The sequence below is a fragment of the Durio zibethinus genome, chromosome 11 (genome assembly GCF_047325235.1).
Source record: "Durio zibethinus cultivar Kanyao isolate XHJ-2024 chromosome 11, ASM4732523v1, whole genome shotgun sequence".
Classification (NCBI taxonomy): Eukaryota; Viridiplantae; Streptophyta; class Magnoliopsida; order Malvales; family Malvaceae; genus Durio; species Durio zibethinus.
Genome location: NC_143172.1, coordinates 25159272 through 25174219, shown reverse-complemented (window position 1 = coordinate 25174219; position 14948 = coordinate 25159272). Strand labels below are relative to the sequence as shown.

Genomic DNA, 14948 nt, shown 5'->3' with positions numbered 1-14948 from the left:
CCAACCTACTTTTAACCTGCATTTGACTCGAGTGCCAGCTTACCCCTGAAGTCAAGCCAAGCTGCGCACTCTTAAGCCGTATTTTTTAATCATTTTTCTTTCTGGAGCCGAACTGAATTTCAGCCTTAAGCCGAGCCGCCTTAAGGTTTTATTTATTTATTTATTTATTATTATTATTGTTGTTGTTGTTATTTCTAAATTAGAATTATTTGGTATTCCTTAATTTTATTATTTTTTTATTTTTTCAAAGTCGTTGAGCTCTGTTTAGAGGAGCAATCTATTTTTCAAAAGTCGTTAAGCCTCTATTTAGATGAGCTGTGTTTATTTTCTCCAAAGTAGTTGAGCTTCTGATTAGAGGAATTTTTTTATTTTTTCAAAATCGTTGAGTTTCTGATTATAAGAGCTTTTTTTTATTTTTCCAAAGTCATTGAGCTTCTGATTAGAGGAGCTTTTTTTATTTTTTCAAAGTCATTGAGCTTCTGATTAGATGAGCTTTGTTTATGATTCTCAAAGTTGTTGAGCCTTTACTTAGAGGTGCTTTGATCAAAATTTTAACCAAAAAAAATGTCGAGTTGAATCTCGAATGAGTGTCTACGTCTTTGCACATTTTCTGTTTCACAAAAAATGTGCAAAGAGAGACAATTGTAGATACCTAATTTGGTCCAGCCCCGAGTTAATTGAACCTGGTCCAAATAGGTATGATGGGCCCATTTTCAGTTTTAATCTTTATTATTATTTTTTTTCTCTTTTGGTTTATCTGTTCTAAATTTCATTTTAATTATTATTGATTTATATATGATTTTTTTTCTAGAAGAAACTTTGCCGTGAATCTTGGGGCTAGTAGAATTTGAATTGGATTCAAAGATTGAATCTCAATCCCATATGAAATTGGGATTTATTAGAAACTTTTCTGATCAATCTCTATAAATGATGCTGGAATACACAGAAAAGGTACACCGAAACACACGAAGAGAAAAGAAACACAAAAAATAATGTTTAGAAAGTTTAAAAGTGTTTTTAAGATTTTTTAAAAAAATTTGGCGATTTTTTTTCCATGAAAAATTTTTGGAATTTTCAAATTTCGAGCAATTTTTTGACGAAATTCAAGTTTTTCGGTGACATTTTCAATGAAAAACCTAGTTTTCAATGAAAAAACTCAAAAATTGATGAGAATTTCACTGGTGTTCTTTGCGGGTAGAGAGAGAATGAAGAGAAAAAAGAAGGGAAGAGAGAGAAAGGGAAAGTGAAATCTGAAGAGAGAATCGATTTTGACCTTATATACCTTCATAAAACGATGTCGTTTTGGGCGTTAATAAACTCAAGATCCGCTCGTTTTGCCAAGATCCGACCCGACCCGTAGCACGACCTGCGTCTTTGCCTGGGCTTCAGCAGAGCCGAGCCGAGCCGTTTTCCTTCGAGTCGCACCTTTGAACCGCTTCTGTCTTTCGAACTGAGCCGAATCCAAGTCGAGCCAAACCGTTTCAAGATTTTTTTAATATTTTTTTATTTATTTTTTATTATTATTATTGTTGTTGTTGTTATTATTATTTCTAAATTAGAATTATTTGGTATTACTTTTTTTTAATTTTATTTTATTTTAGTTTTTTTTAATGATTTTCCTAAAATAAAATTCTCAAAAAAATATTTTTGAGAAAAAGTTGAAAGTATTAATTTTCCTTAAAATAAAATTTCTAAAATAAAATTTTTAAAAGATATTTTTGAGGGAAAGTTGAAAGTATAAATTTTTCTTAAAAATAAAATTTCTAAAAGATTTTTTTTTTAGGGAAAGTTGAAAATATCATTTTTTCTAGAAAATAAAAGTGTTCTAAAAAAATATTTTTGAAAAAAGTTGAAAGTATCAATTTTTCTTAAAAAAATAAAATTTTTTAAAAAATACATTTTAGGAAAAAGTTGAAAGTACCAATTTTTCTTTAAAAAAAATTTTGTCAAGAAAAATGTTTTAAAGAAAAGTTGAAAGTATCAATTTTTTTTGTACAAAAGCAATAATTTTTTTTAAAGAAAATGATTTATATCTAAAGTTGAATCATTATTTTTTATTTTTTTTCCTGAATTTTTTTTAATAATTCAATGATGGAATCTCTGCAAGTGAAATAGTAATTTTCTTGCATACTTTTGAGGTGAGAAAAATTTTCTTAATTTTTTGTCAAAAGTATTGTAATCAATTAAGAATAATTTTCAATAATTAATTACTTGATAAAATTTTTAAGACTTATTGGATAACACGAAATTAAATTGGTACCATATTTCAATGGGCGTTGTGAGGGTGCTACAACATTTCTCATACATAACCGTACTTCAAACCTTGTCTTGATTAATAGACCCGAACATATTTTTTTAGGAACCCTTAGTCAAGTTTGGGTGTTTCTTGAAAGAATAGATTCTTTAAGTGATCAATCGTACCTAAACAAAAAAGATTAGTGGTGATTTCTTAAGTCAATATCTAACGATAAATCCTTAGATCTAAAGTTATAATAGGTATATAAAACCAAAATTTTCTTTCCTTTGTAGATCTCCTCTGCTCTCACTTTTTTTTCCACTTTTTTTTTGCCTTTCTCTCTAGACCAAGAAGAACTAGATAAATCTATCGATTTTTTAGATTATCACATTGGATTATGGAAACTTGGTCGGAAAATATGAATGTCACTGATAAACTTTGCTTGAATCTGAAAATTTTTCAAAAAATTTTTAGAAAACGAAAATCAACAAATTATCCTTTTGAGCCTGATTCCACAAACACAATTACTAAACATTCCCGAATTTCTCAAAAAGACTTTATGCCAAAACAAAAAAAATTTCCTAGAAACCCTCAGCTACCCTTACATGCCCTTAGATTGCCTTTTTTTTTTTTTTTGCTATCTTTTCCCAATTTTGCTCTTGATGATTTTTTTTTTTTGTTGATTTCTCTTGTCTATTTATAGGAATACTTAGAAGAGTTTTTAATTGACTATAATTCAATCTTTGACAAGGTTTTTTTTTTTTTTATATTATCTTAAAACCAGAATTTATCCTTCACAAATCAAATCCAATTCTAACTCTTATTGATTCACGGCAAAACTCTTTTTAAAATTTTTTTTTATTACTTTTTACTATTATCTTATTATTTTAATACCTAATCTGATAATGTAAAACTAAAGATAAATCAATAATAAAAAGCTAATAATAAATAAATAAATAATCATTACAGAAAAGATAAAACCAAAAAATAAATATAAAATAAAAATGAGTAATTAGGCTTTAATGAATTAGGTCCAATTAATTCGAACCTAGATCAAATAGGATATCTACATGGTGATTAAATTTTTTTACTAAACTTCAAAAGTCAAAAGAGTATTTTCAAATTAAAAGAAATTGTTATATTTTTTATAAAATCTTGAAAAACTATATTTATTGTAGAAACTTACATGGATTGTGAATGATTTTTAAAATATATTGAAATACTCAATATATTATATAAGTTTTAAAATTTTTTTATATAATATATAAATTATGAATTTGTTAATAAATATCATGCTTAAATATAATTTATTTATTATGTATTATTATTTTAAATTAATTATGTTAAAAATAAGTATTATATTAATTAAAAAGTTCATAATTTAAATAACACATTTAAAATTTTTATAATTTAAATATTACATTAAATATTTTAATATAATTTAAAAAACATTACTAACATTAATTCTTTCATAATTTATTTTACCCTTTTTTTCCTCTCCAATAATTAAAAAAAAATCCCTCGTCAAATATGGATAAGCTAATGGCGAGGGAAACCACGACCCAAGGGCAGTCATATGCGAACGCGTCATTTAGAGGTAATGGAAAAAGACAAAAGGGATTGTTAGGTGCAGCAAGACGTGGAAATGTGTGAGGGAAGAAGCGTTAAATGCAAAGACGAGGGGCCTGTCTTCTAGATCCCAGCATGATTTGTCCTGACACTGCATTGAGACTTGTTACACATCACTCTCACTGAACCACTGCCCCCATTCCTCTTCTTTCTTGCATGGCTTGCCTGCTACTAGTCTTTTCTGAATTCGGCCTTACTAAGTGCCATGTCGTACGTCAGATCACCATATTAAACATGAATTTAATCTTTCGTTTATTTATTTTTTTTAAGAAAAAATTTAAAAATAAATAAATTATTTAATCTTTAGATTTTTTTTGTTTATTTATTTTTTTAAAATAAAATATATCGTATTTAATAATTTAAATAAATAATTATAAATAATATAATCAAAATAATTTTAACAAACGATCATGATAAAATTTAAATTTAAAAATTTTTTATTAAAAAAATAAATTTTAATTAATTGAGTTAATTATTTTTTTATATTTATTTAATTTTTTTAATCATATAAACTGCATGCCATGCATATATTAATTTCTTCCATATGATTTGAGCAATACTTAAAATTTAAATTTGATTATTATATAAATAATCAAAATCAACACTTATGAATTTAAATCCAATAAGATATCTCAACGGTTAAATTTTGAAATCTTGTATATTCTTTTGCTTTAATGGATAAAAAGAAAAAAAATTCGTGCGCCTTATATTTGTTAGTTTGAAAAAATTACACCTATTTATGTTTAAATTAACTTGCACGTCGATGAAGCATATCTAGGCAAGTAATAGAATAGCTATTAATTGGGTATAAAATTATAGTATTAGCTAGGGATATTAAAAAGTCTAAGCTTTTATTTCCTACAAAAGATATTATTATTATTATTGTTAAACTTAAATAACAAGAAAGTTCAATGCTTCTTAAAAGTTCTATATTCTATAGATATTGTGCAAATTAAAAATATAAAATTCTGCATCATATTTTATTTGTTTTTTATTATTTTTCATCTTTGTCGTATCGGTAATAATTGGGTAAAGCTTGATTGAGTCCATTCATAAAATACAAATTTTGATGGCAAAGGAGGATTCTCACCGTGTATTCAAATCAGACCTAAAACAACTTATATTATAAAGGGAATGATTATCATGAACAAAAAATTTAATAATATATTATTAAATAATCAATTAATAAACTCAACAAATTAAAATATAAATAATTAAATTCACGTTGAATTTAAGATTTTAGAATTTTAAAATTTTTTTCTTGTCATTAAATTAAAATATTTAATTATTAGGTAATTTATGTATTTATATTATATTAAATAAATATAAAATATTAAAATTATTATTTTATAATTTGAATTAACACATCAAATAAAAATATTTTTTAATTTTTGATTAATTCATATGTTATATTTTAAAATTTAAAATTTTATTGTTTTGTTATTATTTTCATATTATATTATGCTTTAAAACGGCTAATAGATAAATGTCCGAAGTCCGAGTTTTGGGAATCATAAAAGGAAGAGTTGACATAGCCATTTCCAATGCTTACTAAACAAAGGTTGGAATTCGGAAAGCTTCGAGAGTAGTTTTAAGAGCAGAAAGAGCTTTTTTGTGCTCTGTTAAAATAGCAACCATAGAAGCTCTCTTCTTCCATGGAGTTTGGGACATCAACAAATCATTTCCATTGAGTTTCTTGTGTTCTCTCTCTCTCTCATTGTACCATTACTTCACTCTATACCGGTAAAGTACACCTCTTTCTCTATCTTTTTCTTTCTCTCTCTCATAATCATTGAGCAACCTTTATTAAACTTTTATATAAATTATTATTATATATGTAATATATTTATTTGTAAACTCGGTAAAGAGCTTTTTCTTCTTCTAGTGTCTGGGCTGTTTACTGTTGTTTTGAAGTTATTTTCATTCTGTATTTCTTGTTTTTACTCTTGCATTTAGCATTAGTTCTTTTGTTCCTCAGCTTTTTACTTGATTGAATACAAGTTGGTTTGCCAAGTAATTCTTGTTGCTGTTTATTCTTTTGGGTCTTTGATTTTCTCTAATGGGTTTTCATTTTTTTTTGGTTGTTAAGTGCATTCGGCAATCAAGAGACTCGAACTTTCCATAAATTTGGTGCATCAAAGAAGAGGATTTGTTGGTTTTCTTTGCTTGTCTTGATCTTGATTGTTCAGGTGGACTTTCCTGGTTAATGTTGAAGTGGCCATAAAGAGTTACTGTTGAGACTCAGCTGTGGTTTTGGAGATCATGTTACAGTGAAAAGGTTAAGAAAGATAGCTTTTTTTGTGCTTTTTCTTGAATTGAACTTGGTTTAATTTGTTCTTGGGTGGTTCTATTGCATGTAATGGAGTCCTGGAGTTATGTTTCTGGGGAGAAGGGATCTGCATCTGATGCAGCAATTTCTCCTTCTGATTCTTATGCAAGAAATAGATGTGCCTTTATGAACTGGGAGTTAAAAGGTCCATATAGTTTTGGTAGCAACATGCCAGTCTCAGGACAACAAACAATTGAGAATCATGCTTTTGAGGAATTGGGGTATGGAGAATTGATAGGAAAACAGTTACCTAATGATTCAATTGGGGATGTTTTAAGTAGCAAAGTTAGTAGGGGAAGAACTGTAAATCCAATAATGGCTGCCCTGAATGCCTTTTCTGGGGACAATGAGTCTACTTCGAAGCTTTCGAGCTCTGTAGTGGACTCAAATAGTCGGGATTCTTCACTGATAGATTTAAAGCTGGGAAGATTTCCTGATTATAGAGATGGTCAAAATTTTAGTTTTTCTATAGGACCTCCCATTTTATCTTCATCTGAGTCATCTACACCCCCAAGGAGAGTTCGAGCAGCAGGAGTACATTCTCATACTGCCTACTGCCAAGTTTATGGCTGTAACAAGGATCTCACTTCCTCAAAAGACTACCACAAGAGGCACAGAGTTTGTGATGTTCACTCAAAAAGTGCAAAAGTTATTGTTAATGGAATTGAACAACGGTTTTGTCAACAATGCAGCAGGTCAGATTTGCTTATAGAAGTCCTTTTTTGCTCCTTCAATTGGCAACGAAATAGCATAGAAAATAAAACCAAAAACGAAAAAACAATACTCTTTTTGTCAATTTCAAAATTATGGTAATATTCACATTTTTTATCCCTTTTCCCTTGTCTTCTCATTAGTAAAACAGGGTTTTTAGGACCTTGGAATTGTTTCAATTTTATATCTTGTTTTTTTATATAGTTAATTAAAATTAATTTTTTTCCAGGTTTTGCTTTCCTTGTTGCCAACTTTTTTTGTTGTTTTTTGGGTTGGGGGGGGGGGGGGGTTGTATACTGAACCCTTTCTCTTTATATGCTCTAAACCCTTTACTCAAACTCCTTTTGAAAAAAAAAAAAAAAACTAGCATCTGGTTATTCCAATGGATTTCTCTTGTCCAGATGTATTTCAGGGAAAATATAAAACCTACGTTTTTGAAAGACTGCCTGATTTTGATTCTCAATAAATATCATTGAAGGTCAACTTTGTTATCCTATAACTTGGCTCAGTTACCGTGCTTGGGCCTCATTCCTGCTATAATATGTCCTAACGTTTCACCATGCAGGTTTCATTTGCTGGCTGAATTTGATGATGGTAAGCGCAGCTGTCGTAAACGCCTTGCTGGCCATAACGAGCGGCGGAGAAAACCTCAAGTTGGTGTTCGCTCTGGGAGAACTGGAACGTTACTTGAGCAATATAATGGTACTAAACCCACATCATACCTGATTTCAGTCATTTATATATTCAGTGTGTGCATAGCCGCGCGCGCGGGGGGAGGGGGGGGGGGGTGTGGTGGAGGGAAGGGGGATATCTACTTTGCTCATGCTTGATTGGGGTACAAGGAATAAAAAGGTGTTTGACCTGCAATTTCTTACTTCCTTGGCAACTCGGCATCATGTTAACATAAAAACATTAGTTTTGTTGCTAAGCTAAAACTCAGTAGATTTTCTGGAATTGCTTGCTAAAGATATAATGGTTTGCTTATCTTGCTTTGTGAATATAAAACATTGAATTGTTTTTAATTCTTGATTGATAGTTCAGTTCATAAACACTTGAAAATTTAAGTGTTTTGACTGGTTGTATAGTAAACTATCACCTCCAGGTATTTTTGTTCTTCCAATTTAAGGAGCTTCCTCTGAATTTACAAACTTGTCTATATGTGGAAAATTCTGATCTGGACATGATGTTTTCAACTTCCTGGTTTTTACCCTTGCTTTACCCACTTTTTGTTTTTTAATTTGTAATGTAGTTTAGTGCAATAATTTTTTTTGTTTGATTGGTTAATATTTCCATTATATTTTTTTCAGTGTTCTGGATGATGTCTAAAATTCCTGAGGACTTTAATGTCCCAAGTATTTGAGCTATGTTTTTTCTTGTAATCTTATAATTTGCTACACTTACGAAATTCTGTGATGCTAAGAATATGAAATTATTTGTAAAAGATCCTTCCTTTGTCACTCTTTTTGCATTTCTGTTGGTGTCATGAATTATCTCTGTAATTTTATATCTTACAAATGCTCCCAACATTATGCAGGCTTTGCTGGTGGCAGATTTCATGGGACTATGTTGACAACTTCATCCTTTATTTGCCAAGATATACTACCTAGTGGCCTTTTGCATCCTGAGAAGTATGTAACAAATGAATGGGGCAAACGGATAAAAGTTGAAGATGGGACTGATTATAGCCCTCTTTCTGCCATTTCCATCGCCAATGGGCATTTTCGTTTAAAATTCCCCCACCCTCCTAGTGGTATTGAGAAAGTTTTTCCCTCTTTTCATGATCATGGAGCTAATACAGTGACTGGAGGCATCTTGGGTGAGAACAATGCGCAATATCCTCATGATTTTGGCGGATCTAATTCTGGATCACGCCCTTTATTCCAAGACACCTCGTTAGGAAGTGAAGACATCAATGTTTTCAATGCAGCATCAACCATTCAAGGATTATCTGGGATTTCAGATTCTGGTTGTGCTCCCTCTCTTCTGTCATCTCAACCACAGAACTCTTCCAGCCACTCATCAGGAATCCCCATGGCTCGTTCCCTGGTTATTCCAGGCAACCATACCCATTACAACATGAGTCAAGTCTCAGAAAAGCTCATTGGAGTTAGCTCGCAGGCTTCAACTACTGGGGTGTCAAATAAGTTCTCTTCATCAGGGATAAATTCAACTGAAGGCAGTCACTTGGGTGCCCTACTGATATCTGATGGTAATGAAGCTGCCAACTTTGATATCACTGATAGGATTTACCAAGGTTCTCAATTCATGAATGCCAAGGATCGCCTATCATGCGAAGACGGACCGACTATTGACTTGCTTCAGCTTTCATCACAGCTTCAGCGAGTGGAGCATCAAAGACAATCTATGCAGGTGAAGCAGGAAAATGAGGCTTTCTGCTGCCTTCGAATCACTTAAGTACAGATCATATAAGGAAAGTAAAGATGGTTAAATGTTCATTATCATATTACGTGATGAATACATAAATATCTACTCAAAAGTGGAAGGGGGAAAATTTTAAAAAGATGAAATGTTGATGCTCTAGGATCTTTCCTTTTTATACTATTAAGATCATTTTCAATATGATATTTCTGATAAATCATGTACCTCATTGAAACTGGAGCAATATAGCTGTAAAACAAAATTTGGCTGAAAGCATAAGCGAGTTTATCAGTTGAATTTTAAGCCACAATTGAGTATAATTAAAAATGACTTAAGCTGATGTGATATTCCCTTGGCACAAAGTGTGAATAATTGCTTAAATGAAACCATGTGGTTCCTCATTGTGCAGTCTTAATCTTTTTCTAAAGTATGATGAGAATTTGGACTTAGCTTCTATGCTCTGGCAAGTAAATGATGCGGGGGCAAAACCAACTTTTGCTAATGTATCACATTCATGTCATTCTTTGTTGAAAATATTTGCTTGCTTTAGTAAAACAATTTTTTGTTAAAACCATGTTTGGTAGAATTAAATCAACAACTTAGGCATAATGTAGATAGTGATTTGATAATGCGTCAAGATGATAAGAAAAAGATATCAAAGCAAAGCAAAGGACTGCTAGAACTATGGCTATTGCCATCACAAAGATACTACTATCACCAAAAGATTTTTTAGCATAGCATGTACACTTTTTTCGTATTACCACCATTTACCGTGATAGTAGCAATCTTGTATTTGTGAGAAATGGCTTTGTTTACTATTACAACCATTTCTGCAAAATGTTGATTAAACATTGATTTTAATCTTTATGCTTTTGTATTGCTTCTGGATGTTAAGATCAAAAGAATAACAATTGCTTCTGGATTTTTTTTTTGTTAAATTATATATATTTATATTTGGAAGATTAAACCTAGATATCCTTTTGAGTTGGGGCACAAATAATTCAAGAAAAATGAAGAGTCTAAGATGTTAATATAAACAAGAAAACAGAAAGTTGTAGTTTGGGACTCTGTTTAATGGCCAATGACCATGATATGGTATAACTAAAATATTTACAAAACTGCCATTTTCATCAAGTAGGACAGTAGTGACCCAGGTTCAATCTCCGGCATTGCTGTCCTTTTTTCACTATTCCTATGTTCATTCAACATTTTTGGCTTTAAAGGTCTTTTATTATCTGCTTTTTTCACATTTTCTTTCACATTTTTGGCTTTAAAATAATTTCTAACTAATAGATTAATAAATAATGTGGTTATATTGATTTTTTAATCACATTGCATAATATGATTGATATATTCATCTATTTGTTATTTGGTGTCAAAATTAATAAAATTAAAATACAATAAATTTTAATATCGAATCATAGTATTATGATAAACATAACTTTAACCCCTTATATTAGCAAAGCTATAAGCCTGTTATAGGGCCACTTGTTATTGCCTATAAGCCGGTAGGGAGACAATGGGACCAAAATCCAAATTAGCTGGATGATCACGATGGTTACTACAAGTCAAGAACAAGGAGATCAAAGTTTTTTTGGGGGGAAACCAAATGCTTTGCTGGAATGTCATTGTCCATGCACTGCTCAACGAAGCAAGGTGCGGTTATAGAAAGAGCACATGGGACATGCACATGAAAACACAAGAAACAACTCAGGGAATGGAAATTTATTGGGGCAAAGGCAATGCAGACGAGACAACAGCTCGTGGCACTTCCAAGGTTGTGCTGGTTGATAGTTTTGTGCCATTATGAAAAGATTCAGTACTTCACTGAATTATCTGCTGGCAGAACTTACCAATCTTTGTAGGAAATTTGGCGGAAACATCCACATGAATTGGCATCTAGCTACTAATGTTAATTTTAAAATTGATCATAAAGGAATCGACATTTAATCTAATTTATTCATGTAATTACTTAAACCAAATCTCAGCACTTATAATCTTTTTTTTATCATCAAATTATGGATTTTTTGTTGAAAAATAGATTAATAAATAAAAAGCTTGAAGATTACAACCGCTAAACCAAGCCTAAAAGGTTGTTTATGCGTTCTTATTAACAGTCCAGTATCTCCATAGCAACCTTCTACTACATTTCCTAACTCAAATCATTTTGGCAGAAGGTGACAACAAATGCTTCATGATAGTTGTACTACAATTAGGTATGGGTGGAATCATCCTATGTCCACCGTTGCTGACAATTACAACTTGTGGTCCTAATTAGAGGAAACAAGCACGAATCATCAGTCAGAAATTGGCTTAACTCATCTTGTTGACAATTCAGATTTCCGGTATCAAGTTCCAACCACTATCAACGAACTAGAACTTGATCCTTTCAGCTATGAAATGCCCATTTTCTATGCTTCATTCAGCGATGACTTCTCACCTCACATTGACTCGTTTATAGAAGCCTAGAGGGGTAAAGGTGTTTACCCTTTCAACTTAACATTCTTCAGAGGAAAGAAAATGTCAACAGAAACCAACTGACGAGAAAGGAAAAACACTTAAATAAATCTGTTACTATAACTTTTTCCAAAGGCAATGATCTCAATCATAGTCCAAATAAATAAATACTAGCTAAATCGCAAATCTAATACAATACATAAGCCATAATTTTCTTACTGCTCTAAATTCAGTAACATGTTGAATAAAAATATATTTCACCCCTCCCCAACCTGTAAATAAACATTCCAAACTTTAAGGAAAAAGCTTGGACAATACGGATGATCGTGATACAATCCTGGGGCTGCTAAACAAAATGCTAGCTGTTTACTGAAGAAGTTTACTTCAAAGCACCATTGGGCAACTCGGCAGATTTTGCACCTGACGGGTTCAGCTCATCCCATGCTTCAATCCATGTCAACATGGCATCACCGAGCTTGTTGAAGTACTCATCAACCTTGCCTAGTTTTGCCTTGACCTGCTTGGAGATTTCAATGTAGCATTTCTGTACGGTGGTACAATCCTTGGGAAGGGTAACAGACTGGAAGAATGGGATCAACTCTTCTTGCCAGTAAATTCCTTTGTATTCCTTCTTAAGATTCACAAAAGGGTTGCTGGCTTTGCTGTGCCAAATGTATGGCAGTCCAGTCTTCACTCCTAATCCTAGGTGATCACATATAACCTGCATTTGAACAGACAGGCTATTAACAGCTGCACTTTAATAGGAAGCTTGTACACAACCATGTACACTAATAGCAGCAGATTGATAGACCAGAAGGTCAAGGTAGAAGGTAGTAAGAAAGATAAGATACCTTGGTACACCAGCCAGCCCACATATCGTCATATCGTCCAATTGGCTGACCATCACCCATGAGTCCAAAGTACATTGCAGGGCCAATCAATTCACGGTTGAATGCCAGATTCATACCACACATGGGAAAGAGGGTTCCCTTCGGTATTGTCATAATCGCATCAACGTACCTGATAGAAATTAGATAGGATTAGCCTTCATTTAAATGAGTACATATGTAGCACACAATGTGAAGGCTTAAATATACCTGGTGTTCCTCTCAAGCGGCTTGACAAGCTGAGTTGGAGCATCATAATCTGGGATGTTGAGCCAGAGGCCATGAGACACAGCAGTGGGAACACCCTCACGGAGACTGAATGGGTACCCACGTACAAAATCTGCACCAGCTCGGTATGGGTCATACAGAGTGTTGAAGAAAAATGGAGTAGAAGGACTCAGAAGGTTCTTTATGTGCTGCTCCAATGCATTAATGTCTTTTCCAGATGGATCTTTGGCAACCTATAAAACCAAGCAGCCTCAAACTTCAGATTCACATATATGTCAAGGTATAGAATATTGACTACCAGAAGAGATCAGAACATTTCATTGTCAGATCCCATAATAATGCATCTAAGAATAATTGATAACACTTGCACAAGAAGGGCCCATCATTTATAAACAAATGAATGCAAAGAGAAAACAACTAAATCTTAAGCACATTTTAAAATTTAAGCTCTAAAACCAGCTTCTGATAGTCAAAACTGATATCCAAAGAAGATAGACTGCATATCGGTTTATATATGTACCAATCAAGCCAAGAAAGAAATCTCAACTCTTCAAACCAAACAGATAATACATAAACCCAGATGAATCCGAAAGAGACCCACATTTCAAAATTCACAATCAAACATGATAAAATAACAAAAGACTATGTTTCAACACACTTTTAGGAAAGGCCGCTATGACTCATATCAACATTACAAAGCAATGGCTGTGGAAAGATCAAGTAGCACGTGTGTCTCTCATTACATGCCGCTTACCATTAGTGGTTGTGTCATTTTCTCAACAAGCTAACAGATATTGAAATTATTTCAGGAAACACAGATCAAAACCTGATATTTGCTAAACTGCAAGCAGATGTGTAACTGGTGGATTTATAATTTAGCAGGAACAAACCAAAAATAACAATGGCAGATCCAAATAGCAAATCAAGATAGGGAAGTACCACCAAATTCCATTAAAATAAAAACTGTTTTATAAAAAAGATAAGTCACCAAAATACCAAAAAAAAAAAAAAATCAAAATTCCTAAATCACATCAAGATCTAAACTTCCATGCTCGGAACACTAAAAAATCACATCAAGATCCAAACTTAACCACATGCAAAACGGTAAAATTAAATAAAACCAATTTCCAATTCCAAAAATTGACTCAAACCCAGATCTTCAAAAACACCCACATAAATTTAAAAAAAGAAAAAGAAAAAAATCAAGACTTTTAATCACAAAAACGAAAATTCAAAGAGAGGAAAGAGACGAGTTTTGAGCTTACAAAGCAATCATCATCAATGGTATAGATGTACTTCTTCTTGGAAACCATGTAACCAAAGCATCTACAAGCAGAGTCCTTGAAAGAGATACAAGAAGCCTTAGGACCCAAAATCCTGTTGATATCGTTCCTGTTGTAAAGCTCATAGTCAAAGCCTTCAGGAACCTTGATGATCTTTGAAGGATCACCATCTTGAACTATGATGAGATGGTAAGGCTGGAAAAAGGGTCTCCACATCTCTAAAAAGTCCAAGTTCCTAATGGTTGGAATCACGATGTCAAGCTCATCCTTCAACAGCGGAGCTGGTGTGATAGTTGCTGGATCGGCCATTGGAGAAAGCTTGGACTTTCAGAGCAAAAGCAAAACAAAGCAAAGCAGAGAGAAAAGAGAGGGCGCGTTTGAGAGGGGAGGAAAGAAAAGAAGGGCTGGCGTTTCTATAGGAGCGGGATTAGCATGGGTGGCACGTGCGAAGAAAAGAAGGTGGCTTCTGGTGGGAAAACAACTCAACTGGATTCATGCGGTCAAATAGGAGTAAAGACTAAATTTTTTCTACATTCAAAAAAATTACTTATTTATTTCAATTTTCACTTATTATTTTTTGACGATTACAATAATTTAAAAAACACCAATAAAAAATAGTACTGTCTCTGTCCATTTTTTATGTCCCAAATTTAAACATCTAAAATTCTTATTTTTTTATATTTTAAATTATATTTTATATATATTTTCACTTTTTGATATTAAAAATTATGAAATTTTAATATTAAATATCTTAAAATCAAAAAAAAATTTATTAAATTCTTTGAAAATGAATATCGTCCAAATAATTT

General features: G+C 32.0%; 2 protein-coding genes across 2 annotated transcripts; one reads left to right on the top strand and one right to left on the bottom strand.

The window, feature by feature from the left end:
* The first annotated feature begins 5378 nt into the window (after window positions 1-5378).
* On the top strand, window positions 5379-9601 carry LOC111290588 (uncharacterized). Its single transcript, XM_022881959.2, has 4 exons — window positions 5379-5608; window positions 5955-6889; window positions 7471-7607; window positions 8440-9601. Exons 2-4 carry the CDS (start codon window positions 6225-6227, stop codon window positions 9318-9320), a joined length of 1683 nt encoding a protein of 560 aa, XP_022737694.2. The 5' UTR covers window positions 5379-5608; window positions 5955-6224; the 3' UTR covers window positions 9321-9601.
* A 2221-nt stretch (window positions 9602-11822) lies between these two features.
* On the bottom strand, window positions 11823-14523 carry LOC111289863 (putative UDP-arabinopyranose mutase 2). Its single transcript, XM_022881218.2, has 4 exons — window positions 14122-14523; window positions 12839-13089; window positions 12593-12761; window positions 11823-12462 (listed from the first exon to the last, which is right to left on the bottom strand). Exons 1-4 carry the CDS (start codon window positions 14446-14448, stop codon window positions 12121-12123), a joined length of 1089 nt encoding a protein of 362 aa, XP_022736953.2. The 5' UTR covers window positions 14449-14523; the 3' UTR covers window positions 11823-12120.
* Between the last annotated feature and the right edge of the window lie 425 nt (window positions 14524-14948).

Excerpts from the sequence above, each read along its gene's own strand:
- LOC111290588 (XM_022881959.2), top strand. The coding sequence starts at position 6,225 with ATGGAGTCCTGGAGTTATGTTTCTGGGGAGAAGGGATCTGCATCTGAT. Across the intron at positions 6,890-7,470 it reads TTTTGTCAACAATGCAGCAG|GTTTCATTTGCTGGCTGAAT; the intron begins GTCAGATTTGCT and ends TTCACCATGCAG. Across the intron at positions 7,608-8,439 it reads GTTACTTGAGCAATATAATG|GCTTTGCTGGTGGCAGATTT; the intron begins GTACTAAACCCA and ends AACATTATGCAG.
- LOC111289863 (XM_022881218.2), bottom strand. The coding sequence starts at position 14,448 with ATGGCCGATCCAGCAACTATCACACCAGCTCCGCTGTTGAAGGATGAG. Across the intron at positions 13,090-14,121 it reads CCATTGATGATGATTGCTTT|GTTGCCAAAGATCCATCTGG; the intron begins GTAAGCTCAAAA and ends TTGGTTTTATAG. Across the intron at positions 12,463-12,592 it reads GGGCTGGCTGGTGTACCAAG|GTTATATGTGATCACCTAGG; the intron begins GTATCTTATCTT and ends GTTCAAATGCAG.